This window comes from Pelophylax lessonae, assembly GCF_965119305.1.
Source record: "Pelophylax lessonae genome assembly, chromosome: 1".
Taxonomy (NCBI): domain Eukaryota; kingdom Metazoa; phylum Chordata; class Amphibia; order Anura; family Ranidae; genus Pelophylax; species Pelophylax lessonae.
The window spans coordinates 210,769,301-210,795,281 of record NC_138768.1 but is presented as its reverse complement, the minus strand read 5'-3'; the positions used below and the strand labels follow the sequence as shown (position 1 = coordinate 210,795,281).

The following is a 25,981-nucleotide window of genomic DNA, read 5'->3' as shown; positions in this document are numbered from 1 at the left end:
TCTCCGGCAAGCAAAAGTGAACCCTGCTGTTCCTTCTGGACCACTCGCATAAGTTTGTTGAAGAAACGTAGCTGGCGTGTATTAGGGGCATAGGCGTTGACTATAGTATACATATGCGAGTTCAGCTGGCAGACCAGAATGAGGTATCGGCCTCCCGGATCTGGGATTTCTTTAATTAGCGTGAAAGAGACAGAATCTCTGATGGCCGTCATAACCCCCTTCTTTTTAACTTCCGCGTTGGTGAAAAAGGTGTTTGGAAAGCCAGGATGGGAGCAACAGGGAGGGTGGGGGGGGGGGATTGGAGCTATAGAAGTGCGTTTCTTGTACCATTAGTACATCGCAGTTTTGGGAGATGGCTTCATGCCAAAGTGTCCTGCGTTTAGCCGGATGGTTTAGTCCCTTGGAGTTTAAGGATAAAAATGTAAGCCCCATGGGAGATCTGATGGTGTGTGCTGGGAGGATTTGAGAATCCCATGGTACTCACAGTTCGAAGATGTGCTTCTCTTGGTCCGGGGTCCTTCAGCTGGGGAACATGGTCCAGACTTATACTGTGCAGTAAACGGTTCATGGGGGTCTCCAGAAGGTCATGACTGTAGGCAGGGGGGTAAAGGGAAGAGAGGAACGAAATAACAAAATAAAAACAACAAAACAGTGGAAAACATCCGTGAGGATAATAAGGCATAAAAAATGAAAACAAACGGCAGTGCAGCCAAACGCTGCTATGGTCGGGGGGAAAAAAAAGAACAGTTGAGGCACCAGGAACCTCCACTTCCAGAGGCTCAGTTACAGTAGGGGAAATCGAGCAGCCTTCACTTATGTTTCTTAGAATTCTTGGTTGTGACTACCCTCCACTCCTGCTCAAGGTGGCTTGGGGAGGGGGCTGGCGGATCGTTGATGGGAGAAGCAGGCAGGATTGCCACCTCCAGTTTCAATGTAAAGGGTCTGATGGACAGGTTCAATCTGCATTTCAACCTGCGCTCCCAAAACCCTGTAAATTACTACATTTCCCATCATTTTTTTGTGCCATTTCCTCTTAGTAGGCATTGTGTGTCGGACAAGATTAGGAAAGTAATGGCCAATCAACTAGAAAGATGGAGTGCCTTGCTGACCATCTTAAATACATGACAGCAGATAGCACCACATCGCGCTGTAGTTCTAATGACTACAGAAGACGCAAATTGCAACCACAAATTTTCTGGGGTAGTGCGGAAGAGTGGTCAGTTGACCGGAGGAAATGATGACAGCATTGCATTGCTGCTTTAGATTGCATTTTTTTAAGATGTGCCTAAAGTTCTATTTTAAATCACACACTGCCTTCTTATATCTGGATGGGAAAGTCCAAACTTCTAATTCTCACCCAACAGCCACAGTGCCCTAATAGATCTTACTTTAGACCATAGGTGTCCAACCTTTTGGCTTCTCTGGGCCACATTGAGTGTAGAGAAATTTTCTAGGGCCGCATATAAAATATATACTATAGTTAAGGTATATAAGTAATAAAACGCCGCCGCACCCTTCCCGTGCCACAGCCACCCCCCCCCAGCACTAATTTAACACAACTAGAGGATGATCCCTTCCGAGGCAGCCTCTGCCTACAGTTAGTTAGAAGCTGCTGTGGCCATGCCCCTGACCCAACTTCCTTCCTCCCCAGCAAAAAATAAATAAAAATTGCCAGGGGACAGTGGGCCGCATTGCCTGCGGTTCTGGGCCGCATGTGGCCCCCGGGCCGCAGGTTGGACATGCCTGCCTTAGACAGAATAAACTATTGCAGAGTCCAGCTGAAGCAAATTCTTATTGAGGACAGAGACCCAAAGAGGTTGATTTACTAAAGGCAAATATACTGTGCACTAGAAGTGCACTGCAAGTGCAGTTGCTCTATATTTGAGGGGAAGCTCTGCTGATTTCTATCATTCAATCATGTGCAAGCAAAAATGCTGTGTTTTTTTTTTTTTTTGTTTTTTTTTTCCTTGCATGTTCCCCTCAGTGTTGTGGGGGAAATTTCACCAGTGCAGTGTAAGGTCACAATAAGCTACCATGTAATTCAACCCACTGATATCAATTAAAAAAATGTGTATATTATGTTTGAATTGAGTTGTAAGTTATTGCTAGTAAATTCTCCGCTGCATACAACTTGCTGAGTTGCTCCTATGTTTAAAAAAAAAAAAAAAAAAAAAAACACTTTCTTGCTGCTCATACCAGTTTTGATTCTGACCTTCATACTTTATACACAGATGTGGTTTAGTCCTTGTTCACACGGCTCATACCAATGAGTACATCCATGCATGGGCCATGTTTACCCAAACAAGGATGCACAAGTGTTACATGCATCTCTGTGTAGGCAGTCATTTTCATGTTAAGTGGGACGCAGTTGCTGAACGGACAAATGTATGCATTCTGTGCCATGCACACACACAGATGTTAGCTTTGGTAGCAGTGGCTATATCTGTGCAGTCCCAATTGACATGATTGGGGCTGCCTACACGGGATGCTCTGAACACCTGTGTATGTCCATGCGGGTAAACACTGATCTCGCACAGATATATACATTGATACGCCCCATGTAAATGAGGCCTTAGCTGGAATGAAAGGGAGAATCTGAATGGCTGTTATGGTCAACAAGAAGCAACTTGTGGCACAATTTTTTTTTTTTTTCCTGTATCTCTGATTCGTTTGGTAATAGAACTCCTCATGTTATACTATTACAGACACAGAAGCCATGGCTGGTTTAGCGCTCCTATGTTTAAAAAATTCTAATAAGTATCCTCGTGAAGAGGTCGTCTACATGAAAAAGGCTATAAAAAGCATTAAAGACAAAATTTTGACCTCACAGGGCACTGATGGGCAATTGGGAAACATCTATAGCACACCTCTTGCAGTACAGGTAAGCCTGCAGAAATTGTTTGGATGTAACAGCTTGCCATCCAGATTCAAAAATTGTTCCAGTCATATACTGTATATTTTTATCTATTATACTGCTCAATATTTGAAATTTTACAATCCTGACTTAATTTTGTGATTACATATAGCAAGCATCGCAGGTCGTGTCGTTTTTAGCAGTTAATTCTGGAAGAAGTAGTCACAAGAATTTAAAGCTTAACTCCAGACAATATACAGATAAAATATACTTCCTGATTGAACAGTATAGCTTTTTAAAATCATTTAATCTGGGTCCCATGCAGCTACCTTCACTGACAAAAAAGAGCTGCTGAGACATCCCGCCCCCCCCCCCCCCCCCCATATAAACTTTCCCACTCCTTTTGCTAGCAACCTTAGGGGACCTCTTCTGTCTCCTGAGATAAGCTTACCTTCTTATATGGATCTTTTTTCCATCTTTATCTGTATTCCTTTTTCAATGAGGATTCTTCTGACAATGCATGGTTACACCATAACCACTGGGAAGAGCCCTTGAGGGTATACCCACCCATTGTGGTGGGTGAAACTAGAAGGGAGTTAAATCCCCCTTACTCCTGCAGCTGGTTGGTGAGTACAGGGCAGAAGCCCTTTAAAGATTCATTCCAGAGTGCCATAATTGTTTATTTCCATAATTGTTTATTTTCCACTGCTATTCCCCTGTGGATTGCAGTAAGCCTGGGATGGCAAGGGGTAACATTTTGCTGCCATAGTCCTGTAGAGGACCATGTAGTATTAGAAGGCACTTGCAATGGCACTGTTGCACCTGTTCTAATTTTAGAGGGGTACTCTACTTTGGCTGGGCGCAATGGTGCCTGGGTGGCCTTTGGTGCATACTGTGCCTTTGCCTCATCATGTCAGAGGCAGTTTCTACACCAGTGTAGCCTGTCCCTGTCTTTTTAGACTGATCGTGGCCTGATGAGCACAGTATTAGCAGTGATGCCCCATACTCTTTGATTGTGGCCTACAGGTGCTTTTAATGAAGCACCCCTCTTCCCACCCCTCTACTGTGGAGGATTGTACCCCTCCAGGGCTGGAATTACGGAAATCTTTTCCTCTTCAATCCTGGAAAATTTTCAGTGACAACCTGTCAGGCTGGGGTGCAGTCTTGTACACCCTCTTGGTGCAGATGACATGGTTGTCAGCGGAAGCTCCCCTTCCCATCAGCACTCTGGAACTCAGGGTGATACAACTGTCCTTTCAAATGTGGACTCTTTTTTAAGGACACCAGACAAGAATCTAGTTGGACCATGCCTTGGCCTAAATCCGTTATCAAGAATGAACTAGGAGTCCTGCTGCTCTAAAAGAGGCAGACTTGATTCTCCCTTGGGCAGAATTTTGCCCTGTCTGTCCCACACATGGAAAACTGGCAGGTGGACTTTCTCAGTTGTCAGCATCTGGATTTAGAAGAATGAGCCCTTCATGCATATGATTTTCAAGCACTTTTCCACAACTAGGGGATGCCAGATGTGGAACTCTTTCAAATACCAACTAGACAGGTTTGTCACCAGGTTCTGGGATGTGAGGCATTTGCAGTGGACACTCTGGTGACGCCATGGTATCAGTTTAGCCTGATCTATGCCTTTGCACCCCTCCAGAGTCTTCCTCAGCTACATTGCAGGATGGAGATTGAGGGCATCCTAGTGATGCACATCACACCACATTGGTCCAAGAGCACCTGGTACTTAACTTAAACATACTCGGACTCCTGGTAGATGCTCCATGGGAAGTTCTGACTGCTGTCCCATGGGCCAGTGTTCCAGTCTGCTTCTCAGACACTGGCTTTACTGGCATGGCTGTTGAAGGCAGGGTCCTGAGTGAAAAGAGCCTTTTTTTATACTGTCACCTCTTAAATGCTAGATCTGTTAGCTCCTCATGGGCTTTTTAGCATCTGGCATTGGTTTTCCAGATTCGGAAGGCTACCACCTGGGCTTCTGTTCACACATTTGTTAAAGTGTAAGTTCACCTTAAAGTGATTGTAAAGTCTCTTGGGTGTGTGTGTGTTTTTTTTTTTTTTTTAATTAGAAATAACAAACTTGTCATACTTGCCCTCCTCTGTGTAGTGGATTTGCACAGAGCAGCCTTGATCCTCCTCTTCAGGGGTCCCACTTCGGCTCTCCTGGCCCCTCCCTCCTATTGGTTGCCCCCACAGCAAGCAGTTTGCTATGGGGCCACCTGAGCCGAGTCACAGCTCTGTGTGTCCATTCAGACACAGAGCTGTGGCCCGCCCCTTTCTATTCTCATTGGCTGACTAACTTTGACAGCAGCAGAAGCCAATGGCGCCACCCTGCTGTCTCAGTCAATGAGGAGGGAAGTCCCAGATGGCCGAGCCATTCCTACAGCATTGCTGGAGCTAGAGGGACCTCTGGTGAGTGTTAGGGGGGCTGAGGAGCTGCTGCACAAACAAAGCGTTTTATCTTAATGCATAGAATTCATTAAGATAAGAAAAAACCTTCTGCCTTTACAACCACTTTAAGCAAGATTTTCCAACCCCCCCCCCCCCCACTTGAAAGTCCATATCCTGTAAATTGCACATACCAGTACTTCTCCTGTTTTAAATGGTGCAACGCCCTCCCATTAGTGATCCAGCTGTCTGGGGACCTCTCCACACAAACATCTGGTCCCTCATCCCCCTCCGTCCTGCTGTTTGCTGGATGAGCTAAATATCATAATAATGAAATTCTTAGCGGCCACTCTGGGCCGGTCAAACTGCAAGCTTGCATTGCACCATTGGGGCTGAATAGTGGCTGCTTCGAGCTGTTTATATTGAGTGGGAGCGCACTTTGTACGTGCACAGTTTCTATAGGAAACCTATTTTAATGGTAAGTCAAAAATCCTTTTATATAGTGGCTGTTTTATCCATCCAGTCCTGACATTTGTACAGCCAGGCTGGTGACCTGACTTTTTTTCTATTACAGTTGAGCATTGCAGCTAGGTCACCTTCCCACCTCCACCCTGTGATTGGATAGTGAAGGAAAAATCACATACTGATCAGGCCATCACTCTGCTCTCCCCTCCAGTCTGCATATTACCTGTTGGCCCACAGCACCTGATTGGCTCTTAGCTCTGACCATTCATCCCCAAGTCTAAATTTTAGTGTAGAGAGGATTACATAAAGCTAATATTAAGTAATTTAAGGGCTTAGGCTTGTTGCATTATAAAAAAAAAAAAAAAAAAAAAAAACAGTAGTAATTTTTTTTATATGTATATTTGCCGGGATTTTAACTTGCTTAGACAAACTTCGGATTTCCACATATTCAAATAAACGGGTGAATACATAAAAAAAAAGTGACAAATCCTTTTTTAAGTATAAGAATCATGTTTGCAGGGCATAGGTGTAATGACCCAATACAATGAAGAAAGCAGTGCCCCACCAAACAGTAAAAAGCCCCTTGTAAAACACTGAGGATGATTTAAGATTTTATTAACATCAGTAAAATTGTTCTTTCCAAGTTCCTCTTAGCACTTGGTGGTCAAAGCGGCAGAGAACCTTGTTCCAAAGCAATAAGAGCCTTACTGGAAGCTGTTGTCCAAGGGAAGTTCTCCAATCCAATGATGATGTCACAGTTATTACCTGTGTTCCACCAGAAGACCTACCTAAATCTGGCAAATATAAAGTGCGACACTTCCACAAGTACGTGAGTGATCCAGGGTTAAATTAAAAAAAAAAAATAACATAAAAGTTGCAAATTGTCAATGTTTTTTTTGAAAGTGAAGCTCTATAGTGTATCTAAATTTTATACGCTAACACCAATACTGTTGCATACCCTTCTGTGAATATGTCATTTTAATCCTGATTTTAAAGCTGTGGCCCAAATGGTGTAAAATAGGGTACAGCAAAACAATAACAGTTCTATGCCTGTTTTTTCTTTTGCATAAATCATCCCCAGCAGAAAAGTAAATTCCTTGCAGTATGCTTGAGAGAGCCGCTGTACTTTGTGGCAGACATACAGCTTTAATATTAGCTGTAGGAAAGAAAGCGCTGCTAGTGTAATTGGGGAGCTATAGGTCTGTAATTGTGTTAAGCAGCCCATACATGGAGAGAATTTCTTTCCTGAAACCATGGGTTTGGACTCGACTCCCCCATCAACACAGACAGTATTGACAGGGGAATCCCTCCCGCTGAGGCATTGTATTCCCCTGGCGTGGGAAGCCATCCCTGCCGGGAGAAGACAGTGATTATTGCTATGCCGCTAGCGATAATCACATACAAAATCCGGCAGACTGGTTGTACCTAAAGCCCCGTACACACGTACCGATGGTCGGCTTACAAATGTTCCTCTTTTCTCCCCGGGATGTCGGTGTCTGCTGAAAAGTGCAAAGACAGCACAAGGACAGCACAAGAATTTTGTCCGCCGACTGCAGAAGTGATGTCATGTAATGGTTAACTTTCCCTGTGTTTTCTATTTTCTGAGCATGCCCAGTCTTGCAAATCTGCGGTCTGTCGGCCGAATTCTGTACTGACAGGCGAACAATCGTCCGTTCTGGTGTCGGCATACAAATATTTTCATGTTTGCAAGAAAGACTTTTGTCCGCGGATTGTGCGCAGACATCTGTCGGAGGCACCATACTAACACGCGTACAATCGGCAGATCCTTCGTCCACCGACGTTTGTATGCCGACGATCGGTACGTGTGTACGGGCCTTAAGTTGATTGATCAACTTGGTACATTCAGCCTTTCCATGCTTAGTTTCAGTCCAGCTGAACCGCCTATGGCTGACCTTAGACAGCTGCAGAGAAGACTTGCTTTCACACAGCGCACAGATGACCTCTGCAGTGTATTTTGACGAAAAGTCTAAGGGCTGTTTTACCAAAAAAAAGAAAACCTGTGTAGCAGGATTCCCAGCCATTTTGCTGGAGATGGGTCTGCCAGGGTTACCGCTATTGAAAACAGTGCACTTAAGCCTGTTCTCCAAGTGTAAGCACTGAGACAAGGAACAGTCTGGCATCTTTGGTTTTGTATTTATTTAGGAACTTGGATGGTAGACGGGAATGAGAGGGATACTCCTCTGGTTCAACTATACACAATTCAAGCTCAGCTTCCGGAGAGTCTCTATAGGGTTTGGGAATGAAAAGGAAGTCCCAAATAGGTTCATCACTCCAAAAGTCCCTCTGTTTTTCAATAAGCAGCATGACCTCTCTGGGAGCATAAGGATAATCATATCCGTATTCGAGCACCACCTTGCACTGCATCCACCTCTGCATTCTGGACATCCGAGGGAGGGTCTTTCTGTTACCTCTCCCAGGCAGGGAAAAAGAGGTCTCTACCCATTTGATCAAAGTATCATAGGCCCGTGTTTTGATCCCGAGCCCGGGCATAGTTTGTAGGAGGGGACAAATCTGGGATTCTTTTAGTATACGCTTCACAAAACCCCAGCTTGTGTGCCAGCTCCCCTCTTTCAATGGCCTCCTTGGCCTCTTTGTCAAGAGTAATAGTAACTTTAGGGCCTGGAGAACTGCTCCCAGTCTCTGACCCCTAGTCTCACTCTGTTTCATCAGCGGATCCCCAATCATTAATCCCTTCCTCTATGGATCCATACTTGTACTGGAATGATGGGGATCCTATATTCACAAGTCCAGCTTCTTCCTCACCACTGGTGCTTGTGGGTGAGGCCTTAATAGCCGCAGACCATGTTCGCTGTGGAATTGTAATATGGGCAGACCCTACTGCTGCTGTGACTGATGCATCCTCTGGCCACCTCCTGGCTGTCTGCACCAGCATGCATCCTCTCCCCAGAGCTCCCAGTGACCGAGTCCCTTTGCTGTTGATGCTGGCCCACTGTCAGTGTGCATGGCCTCCAGCTTCATTATGACACGTATCATGCCCCTCCCACCTCCGCGGAGGAACCTGGACTCCGATCCAGTCACCTCCTAAATTAACCCGGACTCCCAAGAAACACACATCTTCTTAGGCCGGCCTTCACCCCGCTCCTCCCACAGCAGCAGATAGCCACATTGCCAGCACTGAACCCACGCCTGCACTTTCATAGTAATGCTAGTACATTGTGGACATACCGTTCCCAGGTATTCCAGGCCGCCACCTGTGCACAGCACGAGTCCTCCTTAAGGCACCATCCGAATGTCTGTGTCCCATACGAATGTCTGGCTGGGCTGTCGGGTCTGCTCCGGTGTCTGCCTAGCAGGTTCCCTGCTGAATGGTAAAGTTACTCCGGTCACACAATTGTTCTCACTAGCAAGCTCCATGTTGCTCTCTCCTGCACATGTCTCCCTCTCAGCCACACCTGAAGGGGGGGTATTAAGTGGTCTCCCTGTGTCATTCCTGATTGGCTGGGTGTGACCGATGTCTCCACCCTTTCTCCATGTTTGGCAGAGGCTCCTCCAGCTAGGCAGTGCTGTGTGGATCGCACTTTCCCACGCGGTACAGTAACTCTTCCCCTGCCATGCTCTCTCCTTCCAGCCCACAGGGAAGTTACTGTAAAGTGGACCACATCCCTCGCCAGACGTGCATCCACTCTTCTTACTTGCAACAGGGCCCCAGCTGCACTTCCCTCTCCCGGAGCCAGCCGTCCCTCTTTGCCAGGCAAGAGAAATATCCCGCTGTCATAAGCACGGTCAATAGTACTCTCCCCAACACATGTGCAAGTAAGGCCCTCCATACTGTCTCCGAAGATAGTCCCACTGCCCCTCCCAGCATGGCCGACTGCAATCTTCACAGTATCCATGCACTCACTGTATAGAATGAATGTCCCGCTGTCATAAGCACGGTCAACATCAGTCCATATAGCTTGTACACACACCTGGCCCCTGGCACCTTGCTCCTCGTGCCCCTGGCCGCCATTTTCTTTGTCCTTCACCGGACCTTTCACTGTTAAGCAGCTGCAGCTTTTGTACACTGACACTCTTTTCTTCCCTGCTTTCCAATGCCTGATAGCAGACCCAGTAACCCATGGCAAAATCCCGGAGGAGCCCCCAAATGTAGCAGGATTCCCAGCTGTTTTGCTGGAGATGGGTCTGCCAGGGTTACCGCTATCGACAACAGCGCACTTAAGCCTGTTCTCCAAGTGTGAGCACTGAGACAAGGAACAGTCCAGCATCTTTGGTTTTGTATTTATTTAGGAACTTGGATGGGAGACGGGAATGAGTGGGATACTCCTCTGGCTCAACTATACACAATTCAAAGGGACTTTGAGAAAAATGCCTTCTGACGCTGACTTGACGCTGGCTGAATGCCGGTCAACGCCCGTTGGCGCTACTTAACGCTGACTTGCTAACTTGAACTTACTTCTGACACTCCCTGGTGATACAAAAGTCCTCTACACTGCTTCCTTTAGCCTTCCTGGCTGAGGTAGCTATTTGTGAATACTGCTGCAACTCTTGACTCTTCAGGGCCCAGCCGCTGGCACCCTCTTTCTCTTCAGGGTCAATCTCTGGCACCCCCTTTACTACCACTTCTGCACAGGCTAGCTAGCTCCTGGATCCCTCTGACCTTCCGGAGTGGTCTCCTATCCTAGGCAGACCCCAGGGGCAGTTTACAGTACTCAAGACACTGCTTTCTTGGAAACTCCAGCCCCAACAGCTCTTCAGCACACTGGATCCTTCTCTGCAGCTTCTGTCCTCTTAGGCCAGCTGCCTAGGACACCCGTTCTCTGCTGACAGGAGGAGAGATAGTCGTCACCTCCCTCCTGGGACTCTGCTTCCCGTCAAAGACATCCTGTCCTGTGCTCCCCACAGACTTATATCCCCTCCCAGGATGCATTGCGGCAGAATCTGCCCTCTTTGGGATAGATACAAGCCCTGGTGTGCTATTGGCCAGGTTTCCTCCACCGTGCAATGAGAGCCCTGATTGGATGCAGTGGGGAGACTCCCTAACACAACAGGCACACCTGGGAACACATGACAGTCTAGCTGAACAATTGTACCCTGCTAATAAACAGACAAAGTCTCCCCTATAGGTTACCTAGCACCTACCTGGGAGGGTGCTACACCTGCAACATAGAATTGCTTTGCTGCAAATAAATGTGCATTTTGCATCTTAGAAACTTTATACAGACAGCTGGATTCTGTAGAAAATTTCTGTGCAGGAATGCCCCTTCCTTTTCCTGCTGCCTAACTTTCGGCACTGTGATGATTAAAAGCTTTGAGTCTTCTGTGAAGCTGCAGTGAACAAGCTTCTTACAGGGACCCGTTTCCTCCTCCCTCCCCATTGGGAAATGTTGTTTCATAGGGGGGGATTTACTAAAACTGGTGCACACACAATCTGGTCAGGTTGTGCATAGTAACCAAACAACTTCTAGGATTTATTGCCAAAGCTTATTAGAACAAGCTGAAGTTAGAAGCTGATTGGTTACTGTGCACAGCTACCCCATATTCTGTGTGTACCAATTTTAGTAAATCTTCCACTGCCTGTAACACGCTCCATAAATGGGGGAGAGTCCGATAAGTCACAGGATTCTCTCCACCTTTCACAAATCATGTTACACGCAATATACACTTAAAAAAAAAATTCTCAGTGAAGGAGGAGGGGGGGGGGGGGTCCCTTTCAGGAGTTTGTTCATGGCAGCTTCACAGAAAACTGTGAGCTATTAATCACTGCAGTGCCAGACTTTCAGCAACAGGTACAGAATGGGGAACCCTTGCACAGAGGATTTCTCTAAAGGATCCAACTGCCTGCACAATGTGGAACAAGGGTCATACTAGTGGTAGCGCAGGAAAACCATAGTCTGGTCCAGGGCTAAGCCTGAGCCATGGAATCTGGGTTAGGGTTATTAGAGGTTGGTCTAGCATGACTCATACAGGCAGCCCTCTGGTACCCCCCCCTGGTTCTGGAAAGTTAGAGAACATTCTGGAACTAGTGGGCGAAGGTGGGGGGAAGCTGTTCTGCATATTTAGGGGCCCTTAGCCAATCCCCAGGAAGTGGTCCCGGCAGGGAACTAGGGAGCCCTCAAATATTGGATGAGTCAGGCTGGCAAGGGGAGTCGGTTGGAAAATGAGGATGCAGTGCCCCTTGAGGGACCCCTGCCAGGGAGGGGCTCTACCAGGATAAGAAAACACTACAGATATATGTGCCCAGGTCAAATTTCATGAATTAGGTTTACATCCACTTTAAATCTTCATCCTTGCTCTGGGAACTCTCCAGTGTGTCAGTCAGGAGGACTGGGAAGAATAAGCAGCCAGGTGGGCTGGTGAAGCAGCAGCCAGGTGGGCTAGCATTTCTGTGAGGAGTAGAGCTCGGATCATTGTCAACAGAGAAGAAGGTGTTCAGGAAGCAGGTCATTCCATGTGTGCTATTTTTCCAAGGGACTGAGAGTTCCTAGCCTCTAAGGGGCTGTTGCTAAGCTAACAAAAAAAAAAAAACTGTTAGTTTCCTAAAGGAGTGAGCCCAGCAGAGCTGTACAAAGGATCAAGAGATTGTGCAGAAGGTTCAAGTGGAGCTGTAAATAGGGAGGGAGTTGTCCCTGGTTCTATTGCTGTTATGTCAAGTTGGACATCCCATAATCCCTAACCCCATCCAAGTTATGAGCAGCAGTATGTGCACAGTACAGGGAGAGAAAACGTGAGCAAGCATAGGATAGAACAATATTTTTTGTATCAAGAACTAATGCAACACTATTTTTATTTTTTTTTTTTTGCTTTTTAAAACCAAGTATTCTTTAGGGTTTCAATTGTTTAAAGGAGTAGTCTGTAGCCCCATTCCACAAAATGCCAGAATTTAGCCAATTGAAATACCTTTTCAATGTCGCCACTTTCAAGAAAATCGGCCCAGTGGTTATTCTTTTATTCCCTCCCGAAGTTTTCAGCACTTCCGGGTTTTCTTCTATGGCCGCCATGATAAAACTACCTCTCCCAGCATGCCCGCTCATCTCTTCCGGTAATCTCCTGCCCTCCCCCTGTGACTCCTCCGCTCGGCCCCCTCCCTAAATTATAATATTACACGCCCCCTTCTCTCACACCTATTTCCTATTTGGACAGCGCTCCAATCGGCGTTTGCTGAGCTGAGCCAATGACAGCTCAGCTCAGCGCATATATGCATAAATTAGGTCAGGGGGAGTATTCGACTCCGGGCGTGGAGGCCGGCGCAGCCCGCAGTGACTCATGAGATCGATGAGTCACCGGGCGAAGATGGCGGCGGATGAAGAAGAAAGAAGTCGAGCGTCATCAAAAGACCCAGCTTCCGGCCGGAGAGAAAAACGAGGAGAAGACCGGGAAGAAGACCATAAGGAAAACGTGAGTATATTTGAATGTGTTATAACTTTGTGTGATGCTCTATTTCCCCCAGAAACACTTTGCTTCAGACTACTCCTTTAACAATATTCAAGTCCCTGCCTTGGTTTTCTTAAAAGGTTACAGTATGTCATGCATTAGTTTTAAAAGTTAAAGTTTATAGGTTTTAGCTAAAATTTCATTCTAGATCTGATTCAATAAAGATTATTCCTGAACAATAAAGTTAATGTAAATATTTTCCCACCCTTGAATGAAGGGCTTGTTGTGATCCTTAGCTCATGGAGACTATAGGACATATACTGTACTATTCTATGTCAGATTAATTAATTACTTATATATATATATATATATATATATATATATATATATATATATATATATATATATATATATATATATATATATATAGATAGATATATATATATAATTTATCCATACAGTGTAATAAGAATCTCCCTTAAACAAATATCTCAAAATTCCATCAATAACAGAACTGTGGTCAGTACAATAAACCTTCTGTACATAACCCCTAGTAGGGGATTATCTATGTTTAACACAATTGCTATACCCTCTGATGAAATCCAAAGGCCGTAACACATGAGGTGAGGTGGAGCCATGAGCGTGACATCATCATGCTAAAGGGTATGCCCACGGGTTAGAGGAAGTACCTGAGGTGAGAAAAGTGGTTTATGTGTGTTTTTCAAGAGATACATGATATTGTGTTATGAGCAATCCATTGCCCAAGAGAATGTGAATGTGTTTTTATGATTTAACAGTTTCAATGGAAAGCACAATATTTTGTCAATATTTCATTGAGCTGTGCTTGGATGGATGGTAATTGGGAGGCTAGGGAGGATTAACCTATATAAGAAAGATGGCTTATGTGACCCACCTGCTTTTGAGTTGTACCTGGTGTCACAGATAAGATAAGATATCATAGGTGAGAGAATACCCATAAGGCATGTAAGGTGGAAAAGTGTGGAAATATGTTTTTTTTTGATGATTATTCAATAAATCTGATTACATTATAAATAACTGAATGCCAATACACGTGATTTAATTGGACTTCTTGGGTATGTGTTTTTTTCACTATATGTGGACTTTATATGTTTTACTTTATTTGTGGATTACGGTGCCTTACCTAAGAGGGTATAACAATTGTGTTAACCAATACTGGATTTTATAGGTTTATGCACAGAAGGCTTGATGTACCACAGTCCTGTTATTGGCGGGATTTTGAGATATTTGTTTTTGGGAGTTTCCCATAACCCTAATTTACTTAGGGATTATTTGAGCACTGCATATTATATAATATAATATATAAAATTATTTCTTGTGTGAATCACATTTGGGGTTAACAGCTCTTAGTAGGGTTGCACCGATACTGTTGTTTGGGGGGTTTTTTATCAGGAAGTAAGAGTACCTATACTCATACTCCCCGATTCCAATACCTTTGTGGTGCGACTTGAGCCCAAACAAAATGAGTAGGTTCAAATCGCACTGCAAAGAATTGCATGACATTTGAACAGGAAGGTGGTGCGATTCCTTTCATCACCGCACCGCTTCTGTGTGCACCCAGGCTATGACAAGCTGGGTAATCGGTATTGGTGCAGCCCTAGCTCTTAGGTTGTAGATTATAGAGCAGCCTGTATTGCTGCATGGGGATTGAGTATTGTCACTATGTCAGAAGAATGTTTGGGAAAATCTTCCTGTAAGCAGAGTCTTCAAACTGGAACATCTCCTTGTGTGTTAGGATCGTCCTGTTCGAGGCATTTATTATTACCCTCTTAGAGCTCAGAAGTGTCCTGTTGTTGAAATCCTGACCATTGCTTGTAATTGTTGTGCTGTCTATGCTGACCCTTCACCTTGGCCTTAATATTCAGTTGTAATATCTGAAACTGATGTACATTGTTTGTAAACCTTGTTCTTTCATTTAGATACGCCTTTGTCAATCCCTACCCCCCTTCCAGCCCTTCTTGAAGTTGCCATTGCTGATAAGCCAATTCGTGTCCGACTAGTAGTGGAAGGCCATAATTTCGAAAAAGTCATTGAGGTCCCTTCACAATCATCACTTCTGGATGTCCTCAATACTGCACAGGAGAACTCAAATTTTTCGTAAGTTCTCAATAATTACCTAATTTCGACATATGCACTATGTTTTATTTTTTCTAACGAGTTTTGTCCCTTAAAGCTGAACTCAGGGATAAGCAAATGTTGTTTAAATACAAGAGGCATATCAAGAGGCATATCTATTCTTTCTTCAGTCTTGGTGTGCTTTGTGTATTTATTCCAGATCTGTGCAGTAATTCAGTGTGAAAGTTTGCCTCCCTACAGGAGCTTCCTGTAACAAAGACCGATCACAGCTGCTCTTTCATTGTGTAGGGTGACTGCTCTTGTATCTGCTCACTCCTGTTGTTTTCTGCAGGAAGTCTGCAGTGGGTGGAGCCTGTTAGGCCACTCCCACAGCTCTGCTCTCTGAACAGGCTATGTACAGCACAGTGATGATGTCACTAATACTTTAGTAAGGTAATATCTGGGTTCCCAAAGGCATTTGGAGCACAAGTAGTGGATTTATATCCCATTAGAAAGTCAGACCAGACAATATGTACAGTTCGGTAATCTGATGAAAACTGTAAAAACTGTAAACCAATTTTTCTGTTCTTAGCAAACAGGAGTGGATTTCTGCTGCACTAGCACATGGTATTCAAAGTCCAATGTGCTGTGCATGAGTAGATGCCCTCATGCTCATCATTGTTGTATGAAGTGGAGGTTTTTCTGGCACTTGTAGACTTCTGGCTGGACATTCTCCTTTGGTCTTTCTCTTTAAAACAGTGGGGACCGGCTTTTTGGCAGCGGGGACTGACTGCATGGAAGAAAAATATGCCAAGGCCCCGGGTGTGGGTGGCAGGTATGTGGGTAGGTGGTTTTTCGCTGGCAATTTGTCTGGGCAATGGCTGGTGTTGGTGCTTCAATCACCATGATACCATGTTTGATATGGTATCAGGATGATTGAAGCACATTATTTATATTATTACATTGTAATATAAAATGAAATCGATTAACTCACCATAATGCAGAATCAGTGGGAGCCCTGAGCATTTTGCTTGCCATGTCACCTGCCACCAGATGCAGCTTGTCACTTGCCACATCGCCTGCCACAAGATGTAGCTTGTCAGCTGCCACCAGATACAGCTTTTCACTTGCCATGTCGCCTGCCACCAAATGCGGATTATCACTTGCCACGTCGCCTGCCACCAGATGCAGATTGTCACTTGCCATGTCGCCTGCCACCAGATACGGATTGTCACTTGCCACATTATCTGCCACCAGATGCGGATTGTCAGTTGTCACATCACCTGCCACCAGATGCAGATTGTCACTTGCCACATGGCCTGCCACCAGCTGAAGCTTCCCACTGTTGCCTGCAACCAAAAAATACTAGATGCAGCTTGTCACTTTTTAAATTTAAAAACAAAATGGGGCGGGCAATAGTGACAGCAGAAAAAGAGGCTTCTGGTGGTCTCTCCCCAGCTTTTAAGCACATGCGCATTGGCTGGGTCCTAGAGTGAGAGCAGGCAGTGAGAGATTAAGTAATCTCTCTGCTGCCCTCGGCTGTACAGTATGGGCGGAACTGCGATGATGCAGGGTGGACGGTGACAGATGATCTCATCTCTCTGCTCGCTCACTCGCCCGCCATCCCGCTCGTTTCCCTGCCCACTCAACGACCCGTCGAGCTCGTGGCTCAGCTGTAGAGAGGCCATGGTCTGGTACTGGGCTGCAGCCCAGTGGTTGGGGAGCCCCGCTTTAAAGGACCATCATTTAAAAAAATATTATATTTTCATAACTTTGTGGTTTATACATATTGATATATTCAAATACTGGTAATTATGTTTATTTTCCTCTACATTTTACATACATACAAAGCTTTCCAGGAACAGCGCACACAAACACACACACACAGGTCAACTATATATATATATATATATATATATATATATATATAAATAGTTCAACAGCAAGCCAATAATGCTATACAGCAAATATTACAACTATGTTACTGTCAGAAAGTTTGCTCAATAATCTTAGTTCGTAAATGATAAGTTCACCTTTTGTAACATGTTACACCCATATTCAGGGTGCAATATGTAACCAGCTACAAATGTGCTGGCCTCCGTACCCCCCTTATCCCCCATTTATTTTGGTTGCAAGAATCTTTTACCCCCACACCCTCTAGCTGCCACAATTTAAAAAAAATTAGGCTGTGTGGGGATCTGCCCGCCCAGGCCGTGCCATTTATTCAAAGTGAATGAATGGACTACAACTACTGACAGCTTTTACGGCTGTCGGCTTGTAGTTCTCAATGAACTATCACAGCGTTGTTAAGCGATGGATGTGCTCGTTCATTTTCTTGTCAGTGTGAAACTGCCTGCCGCAATGAGTAGACAGCTTACTCTGACAGTCTTAAGGAGACCTGCATGGCATTAGCGATCTGCTTATCGCTGGTGCAATGCTTTCCAGACTCCTATAAAAAAATATATATATAAAATAGATCTCCTGCATCAAAAGACGGCACTGTCAGGTCAGCAGATCACTGACTAAAGGGATTAGGCTGGACTGATGCTCTACAGCAGGGGTGTCCATCCTGCAGCCCACAAGCCACGTGTTCTATGACAAATATGAATACAGCCCAACACAAAATTCTAAATCTACTTAATAATGTTGATTTTATTTTTATTTTATTTGGAGAGGGGGGGGGGGATTTTTTATAAAAATCCGTTTACACCTAGGGAACAAATGCGGTCGAACAAAAACTTGACAGTGTCTCCATACTAGACTTTTATAAGTTTTATCTTCCCAATCTCCCTTTCATCACAATCATGCCTTATTCATGTCATCAGTTTTCTTCAGCACCTATATTTTTGAGCAACTATTTTCAAGGATGAAGCACATGAAGGGCAACATTTGGACAAAAATATCTGATGAGCACCTTGAGAATTGCTACTACATCCATCAAACCAGATATTGGAACGTTCATTTATTAAAAACGTGTCAAATATTGCTCTTGTTTAATTTTCCCTCTTTTACTTTTATAATAAACAATAATACAAAAAAAAAATGTATTACTCAGATAGGTACATTATCTATATATTCGTGATCGGTAACTTGTGATCTGCCCGACTTTTTCTGCTCACCAGTTATTCTTGCTGTTAGTGTATTTTACGTGTGGCCCAAGACAATTCCTGTTCTTTCAATGTAGCCCAGGAAGGTCAAAAGGTTGGACACCCCTGCTCTACAGTAACAGCAAGACAAAAAGTTGAAGCAGGCTGTGCTCCTTTTTTTTGTTTTTAGTTTTTTTTAGTCCTAAGTTTTTTTTTTACAAGGTATGTTCACCCACAGAACTGCTTCTTATTAAAGTTTTTTGGGGGGTATTTTTGCACCATTATTTGTAAACTTAGAGATTGTAACTCTGAAAAAGAAAAAAAAAAAGATCCTGTTCCTTTTTAAAGCATTTGTTAACAGCATAGTGTGGTGTCATTTGTTCCTTTCTATGCTGTAAAATACCTGGTTGATCCTGCCTGTTCCCATGTCCCCCTAGGTGTGCTGACCATGGTAATCATGACTGCTGCTCCATGATACCATTTTCCATTTACATGCCTCTGTGTTGCGAATCTCTCCCTCTCCTCTCCCTCCCTCCGTGCCTGTCAGTTTTTAGTGTGTGAGCTGATCTCCAAACCCTTCCCTCCCCTCTCCTCCTGACGCTATTTCGTGTGGCAGTAAAGTTAGTGAGCACAATTACTGCCAGCCTCTCTGTTATAACAAGCTATACTACACAGTGTCTGTGATTTTTTTTTTTGTTTAATTTTGCAGCTAAACTCCTTATTTCACAGCGCTGATGTGGGGTCACATGACCTCCCAGGTGACGTCAGAAAGGAATCTCAGCCCCTCCTGCTGAAGTCCGTAGATCAGGGAAGGAGAGCGGCGGGAGGTCACATAACCGCACATCGGAGATGTGGAATCGGATGTTTAGCTGAAAAGTTTAAAAAAACACAGCCACTGTGTAGTATAAGTTGTTCTAACATAGGGGCTGGCAGTAACTGTGCTTACTGATTTAACAACCACTTTAGGAGGAAATCAGGAGATTAGCAGTGCTGCGATGCTGCAAAAAAATACGTCTGGCACCAACAATAATTTCACGATAATTTTTGCAAAATTGCCATTTTCTCCATTTTGTTTGGATGAAGAACAACATAATGCTTTATGTAATGATCTGCAGCTGCATGATTTGTTAGTATTTGGTTTTCTGGATTACAAAACTGAAGTAGCTAATAACATGGTAATGCAATGCAAGATTTACTTCTAGCCTTAAAAGTTAGTGCTGGCAGGAGAATCCTTTGTTGCACAGAAGGATTAGTCTTTTCATAAACCTTCAGTAAGAGTAGCCAAAGCAACATGGATAAAGGAATTTAGATAGATTTTCTTAATTCTTTTTTTGGGCAAAAGAAAAACTACCGTAATTAAAATACAAATGTGAACAATCCTACGGCTACAGATAACAGGAGGGTGAGACATCTGCTTGTCTTCAATTACCATCCTGCTAGGATCTAGCGCAGTGATCCCCCTGACTTGGCCTATAAATAAATTCTATACACCTCCAGTGACTGTCTCAAATTCCCTTTTATAATGAGTACCTGTGACATTTCGAAGAATTCGATTTCACTAAAAAAACCTTTAACAGACTGATGCTTACTTAATTGTAATTCATCTTTTACTTCTCTAACTTCAGTAAACTATAAAATGTTGTCAAACTGTGTGTAATGTAAATTTGCTTTTTTTTTTTTAATTCACATTGTTTTCAAATTGTTTTTTTAATTATTTATTACTTTCCTTTTGCCCAATTTAGATTTGAAACTAAAAGTTCTCTGCATGGACCTTACCTGACAACTGTCAACCATGTAGTAGGCCATTGGCAGCTTCTTAAAGATTCTGATATCTCTTTGTTAGAAGGTAAGTTTTCTGGAAGGGGTTTGTGTTCCATAAGATAAAATAAAAAATAAAAAAAAATTCATGGTTGTAAACTCTCACATATAACCAGTGACGTGACTGGCCTCAGGTGATACAGACATAAAACAAATTCTCCTACATAAATTCCCAAGCATCCATTCAAAATGCAGAATTTACACAGGATCTCTCAGCTCTGAAAAGCAGGGGTGGAGAGCTGAAGTTACATCAGTGAGTAGAGCTCTGAGGGCTGATTGGAGGGAAGAGACACACCTCCTTCCCACAGCACACAGAAACAGAGCTCAGGCTGTCAATCATAGACTGTGCCCTCCCCTGTCACCATTTTTCTCTTGGTGTCAGGAAAATTTGTAAGAAGTGACTTATGCATATAGCAGAGGACAGAAGCGGCAGTATGAATAATACTCTGGATAGAGACAATTACACACTTTAGAGGGATATGCTTTGTTCATATTTAATGTCTGAGGTTTACAAACACTATAAGAAATTTAAGAGAATTGCAATAGTTAACAGCAATTGGATATGAGTGAATCAAGATAAAAAGTTAGAAACTTGACACGGACTTGGTTAGTTTACAGCCCGTTGAGTTATTTATCAAAAGTCTTTTATCCACCATTGGTGCCTGTGATAGTGTGTGATTCGGGGACAGGTGTTGTGCAGCTTTTGTACCCCTTTTTGACTTCTTACCCTTATACATTCAGCTGTCATTAGGGAACCCCGCTGACAGCTGATGACTCCTCGGTTGTTAGGGATGCAGCAGGTGGCTTCCCTTAGCAACCAGCTATATAGGATATTTTTAAAGGGAAAAAAAGAATTGCAAAATGCATCAAAAATCGCATCACAAACGCAACACTTGTGCTTCTGGTGTGATTCCATTTAAGTTTATTACACATAAAATGTGGGGGAAAAAAGTACCCGACCCTTTCCAAACTGTAAAACGCATAGATGTGAATGAGTACTAGAGGAAACTGCGTTAAATAGACTGTAGTGCATTTCTGCAAACTGCGGAATGCACTAAAAAAGCATAGGTGTGAATATAGGGCTACTGTGTAAATGTACTCCTCATAATGGGTTCGCTGAAAGGCAACTGGATAATACTATATTGATTATGGCTAATACTAAGTTCTAGTTGTGTGGTACAGTGTGTGGTTGTGTGTAGTTCAGCAGTAATGATCGCAGTTACATTGTAATTGATTAAATAAGGTTGTTACCAAAGTGTGTGAGTTGAAGAGCATCTTAGCACTAGAGAAGATCCAACTTTTATTTTAGGCATGTCAACGCTTAGCCAACAAAAGCTTAGGTGCTGGAGTGTACAATGCATTGTAAACCACATTTTTTTCTATAATTATAGGTACAATGTAGGCTGTGCACACATGTACATACTATAGTGTATAGTAAATTCTAACTACACTACCACATTTACTGTATTTATTTATTTTTTGTTGTATGTAGAAGTTGTAAGAAGGCACATAGTGACCAGTAGGACCAGTGGAGAGAATATAACTAAACTGCCATCTCAATTTTACAAACAATATTCGTATATAAACTGAGTTATTATGCATTTGAGTGCTCAAACCACAAATGGTGAATGTACCAAATCTGTCACCATCTATGCTGAACAGTAATTAATAATGTCCAATAATTGCAAGGATTGAGAAAAAAGTCCAACGTAAATCTAAATAAAACCACAATGATTCAAAGTGACTGACTGTGTATCCTCTCCACCAGCATGCATTTACACAGCTTACTCACTAGAACTTCTTGACCCCCTATTAAAGGAAGTCAAGAACAGCATTTGGTACATAGTTGATATATAGTGTTTTCCGAACATTCTTCTATTACCCACTTGCATCAAGCCAAAGATTTGAGTGTTAGGAGGGCGTCCCAAGCCAGACCAGCAATAACGGTGCTCCTGCACCTTTAGGCTCTTTGTAGGGCTTGCATAAAGAGGGAGGCAAAAGAGGAAACTCTCATGGTGTAGTATTTGTAAAATGTATTAAAGTAAAGGTAAAATCACACTTACAATATTGAGAAGAAATTCCAGCATTAAAAACAGGGTGGAAACGCCTGTTTGCACTCCACCTGCGCTCCAAGATGGAGGAAGTGACATGTCCTGGAAGTCCTGCCCAATGCATTGTGTCAGTGCACGTCTGATGTCATCAGGGCCCCTTGGAACGCAGGTGGAACCCAAACTGGCGTTTCCACACTGTTTTTAATGCTGGAATTTTTTCTTAATATTGTAAGTGTAAATTTACCTTTACTTTAATACATTTTCCAAATACAACTCCATGAGAGGTTCCTCTTTTGCCCCCCTCTTTATGCAAGCCCTGCACTGAGAGTTTAAAATAACGGAGCACCGTTATTGCTGGTCTGGCTTGGAACACCCTCCTAACATTCAGATCTTTGGATTGATGCAAATGGATATTAGAAGAATGTTCTGAACCCACTATTCATCAACTAGATACCAAATTGTGTTCTTGACTTCCTGTAATTGGGGTCAGGAAGGAGTGAGCTGTGTGCACGGATGCTGGTGGAGAGGATACACAATTAGTCACTTTCGTGTTAAATCATCGTGGTTTTATTTGGATTCACTTTGGACTTTTTTCTCAACCGTTGTAATTAATGGACAATTTCTGATTGTTCACGGTAGATGGTGACAGATTTGGAACATTCACTGCGGCTTGAGCACTAACATGCACAGCAACACAGTTTTTATATATGAATATTTTTTGTGAAATTCAGAGCGCGTTTAATAATTATCTTTCCACGCTCTTTAGGCTAAAGTTAGCCATATAATGAGCAGCTCCTAATTTTAGTTTTAATTATTACATTTAAAATACACAATTTTTTTAGTACACTGTATGGTACAATTAGAAACAAGGGGTGCAGTGCTCAGAAAACCCAACAAAAAAGCTAAAAAAAATCCTGGGATCTTACACAGACTGAATATTGACATAAAAACAAATGTTTAAAAGTCCATATAAAATCTTCATAGATAGACCCTCATAGGAAATTCCATCCACCATGTGCTGGTTAAAGAGACCTCCACCAAACACCATACAGTGTGGCCCCTTACCGGAATGTGTTGATCCCCATAACAGAGACCAACACCAACTCCAAAATAGATATCCTCAAAGCACAATGCTCATAAAAGGAATTGGCTCCAGAAGCTTCAATATTTCCAGGGATTTTCCAGAGGTACACACTCACAGTAGTGGTCGCCCCACACCAGACAGATCATGGGATATGTAATAAAGAAAATAAAAGGAAGCTCCACAACGTGAAATATGTACGGACACTTTAATAGTAGTAAAACAGAAAGTATTCCACTCACATGTCACTAATCATTGAAAGCATAGATAATGTCCTGCGGAGGTCTTCCTTTCAGAGGGTAGGGCCGTGGGTAGCTAATACTTCCATCCTCGATCGGTAAGTCAATAGGGATGCGCGAAGCAAGTGCGGTGCCCGATCCCCTACCGGTTTCGTCAGAGATATGACGTCTTCAGGGGGCGTGTATGGTACAATTGTTTAACACTATTTTTGTTTTCACAAGTTTTTGTCCATTTTGCGCAGGCATAGTACTGTTTAGCCCTATTATTCATCCATAGTGACCAGTTGTTGGCTGATTTATGTAGGATATTCTATATCTACACACATACAGTTTTTTTTTTTAATGTGTACATAGGTGTGTACTGTAGGCTATGATTTATGGCCTAACACAGCTGGCAGGCAAGGGCCAGAAGAGTTACTTACAGGGGACTGTAAAATGTAAATCAGACTTGAAAAGAATAGTACAATATGAATAATAGTAGAATAGTAAAAATGTCCATGGGGGTGGTTACTGCAATTTTGGTAAGAAGGCATTCATTCTTTCACACCAATTCTTTCTTCATCAAGATGAGAGCACAAGTCTATATTATAATACATATTCTTGCATGCATTGAAGCTTTATAGGTGCATATTATAGATGGGACATATGCTGTATTGTAGTGTCTCTATGCTTGCTAATATATGCTAGGACGAATGGGACTCTGAAGGCTACTGTTCATTGAAATAACTCTGTTGGATTTTGTAATCTGTAGCAAGTATCTTGTGAACTTTGTTCTGTGCTGGGACTCAATAAATGCATCTTTCTGGTAGAATAGAAATGCTGCAGGAATAACTAGAATAATAATTATGATCTGTCCACCACTATATCACTACAGCAGTCACTCCATCATTTTATAGCTTGTGCTAGTAAACTGACACGTGTAATATGCTACCCGCAAAGTCTCCACTCTTGTACTCGATGTATTTTACATAAATCATTATTATGAAAAACAATAATAAGCTGCTGATTGTGTGAGTTTATTTTGCTGCCTTTTTTTTATCTTCTGTTTTTTAGGCATTGCTGACTATAAGCCTGCAGACAGAGAGAAGATCATCCTGCGTCTTAACTCCCAATAGGAAGCAGCAAAGACCACTAGAATGACCTGTTGTCATCAGATTTGAGGGAAACTGGTCTCACTTTTTAGAATTTTAGATTTCCTTCAGTATGTGCCAAATACCTTTTGATAAACAACACAGATATGCATTGGATCAGCACTCTAATAGTTTAAACAGTATTAATTAATGGGCTTGATTCAATTAAAAAAATGTGTAATTTGCAGAGCCCTGAAGCTGCAAAATACAGATTTATGAACACACTAACAGAAGAACAGCAGTGTTACTTACAGAAACCATTTTAGCCATTTACTTTTAATAACTATCTTGATTTTTAACCATGAAAGATAAGTAGATTGGGTTTGTAGTGAAATTATGAACTGTTCCGGAAAGGAAGTTGGTTCCATTTAGTCATAATGATGACCTTATCTGAACAAAACACATATAGTCCTTATTTAATGAGCCAATGTGCAAGCATTATCAAGCCAATCAATCAAAGTGCATCAACTGGACTCACATCAATGCTGCTCTTTGTGTCTGATAAAGAACCTTTCCTTCTAAGCGGATGCTATCGTTTCAGGACGTTGATTTACATAAGGACTGCTCCATCCAGTAGTGGTTCTCCCATATGTAGGCTTCTGACAACATTGAGAATGACCATAACAGCTGAAGTGTGCACTGAAAATCAAAGCTCTGAAAAATGTATAGCACAGACCTAATGACTGGACTAATGCTTTTTAACATAGTATTATTTAAACTGTAATTACTACATTTACAAAACTGAATAAATTTGCCATTCTGAAGAATACAAGCATTCTACATTGTTTTTATTAATCTTAATTGAAACTGAAATCCAAAAGTAAAGATTTGTTTTATAGCGAACATCTACAAATGTTAATGGAGCCTAATTAGTACCCTGAAAGATTTACCTTTTTGTCTTGAATTTCAGATATGTGGGGGTATCTACAGCCTAAAAGCTGTCTATCTGCAATGTGAGATCTCAGGTACTGCTGCCTCTGACTGCTAGTCTCATGAGATTCGTAATGTCCCTGCTGCCTACTTTTCAGCTGGAGACAAAGAAAAGCAAAACCTTGTCTCTACCAAGATGGCCACCTCCAAACCAAGACACAGTAAAAGACAAGGCACAGTATATCAGTAATGGAAAATGATCAGCTGCAGGAAGACCACAGACCATATTAATTCCAAGATTCAGTTCCTTTTTCATGTGATTGCCACTTCACACCAGAATCACACAGGAACGCGCGCCACATCCATGTGTGATTCAGTGAAATGTGATTTTTGGCCCATTCAAATGAAGAGGCTGATATTGCACTGGATTGCACCAAAACTAGTGCATGCACTACCTTAAAAAACGCACTGCAACTGGATTACATGGTACGGTGGTACCATGAAATCCGGTGTAAGCAAATGCACTGCATTTGCGATCTG

At 42.9% G+C, this 25,981-nt stretch overlaps 1 protein-coding gene across 2 annotated transcripts in view; it reads left to right on the top strand.

Annotated features, from left to right (window-relative positions):
* Nucleotides 1–25,000, top strand: part of TCN2 (transcobalamin 2) — a 54,662-nt gene extending 29,662 nt beyond the window's left edge. For both annotated transcript variants that reach the window (XM_082273405.1, XM_082273404.1), the window contains exons 6-10: nt 2,706–2,881; nt 6,364–6,544; nt 15,031–15,208; nt 19,995–20,098; nt 24,495–25,000. In XM_082273405.1, the coding sequence (XP_082129531.1) occupies nt 2,706–2,881; nt 6,364–6,544; nt 15,031–15,208; nt 19,995–20,098; nt 24,495–24,556 (701 nt within the window). In that variant the 3' untranslated portion in view covers nt 24,557–25,000. The remainder of the gene's footprint in view (nt 1–2,705; nt 2,882–6,363; nt 6,545–15,030; nt 15,209–19,994; nt 20,099–24,494) is intronic.
* Nucleotides 25,001–25,981: the final 981 nt, after the last annotated feature.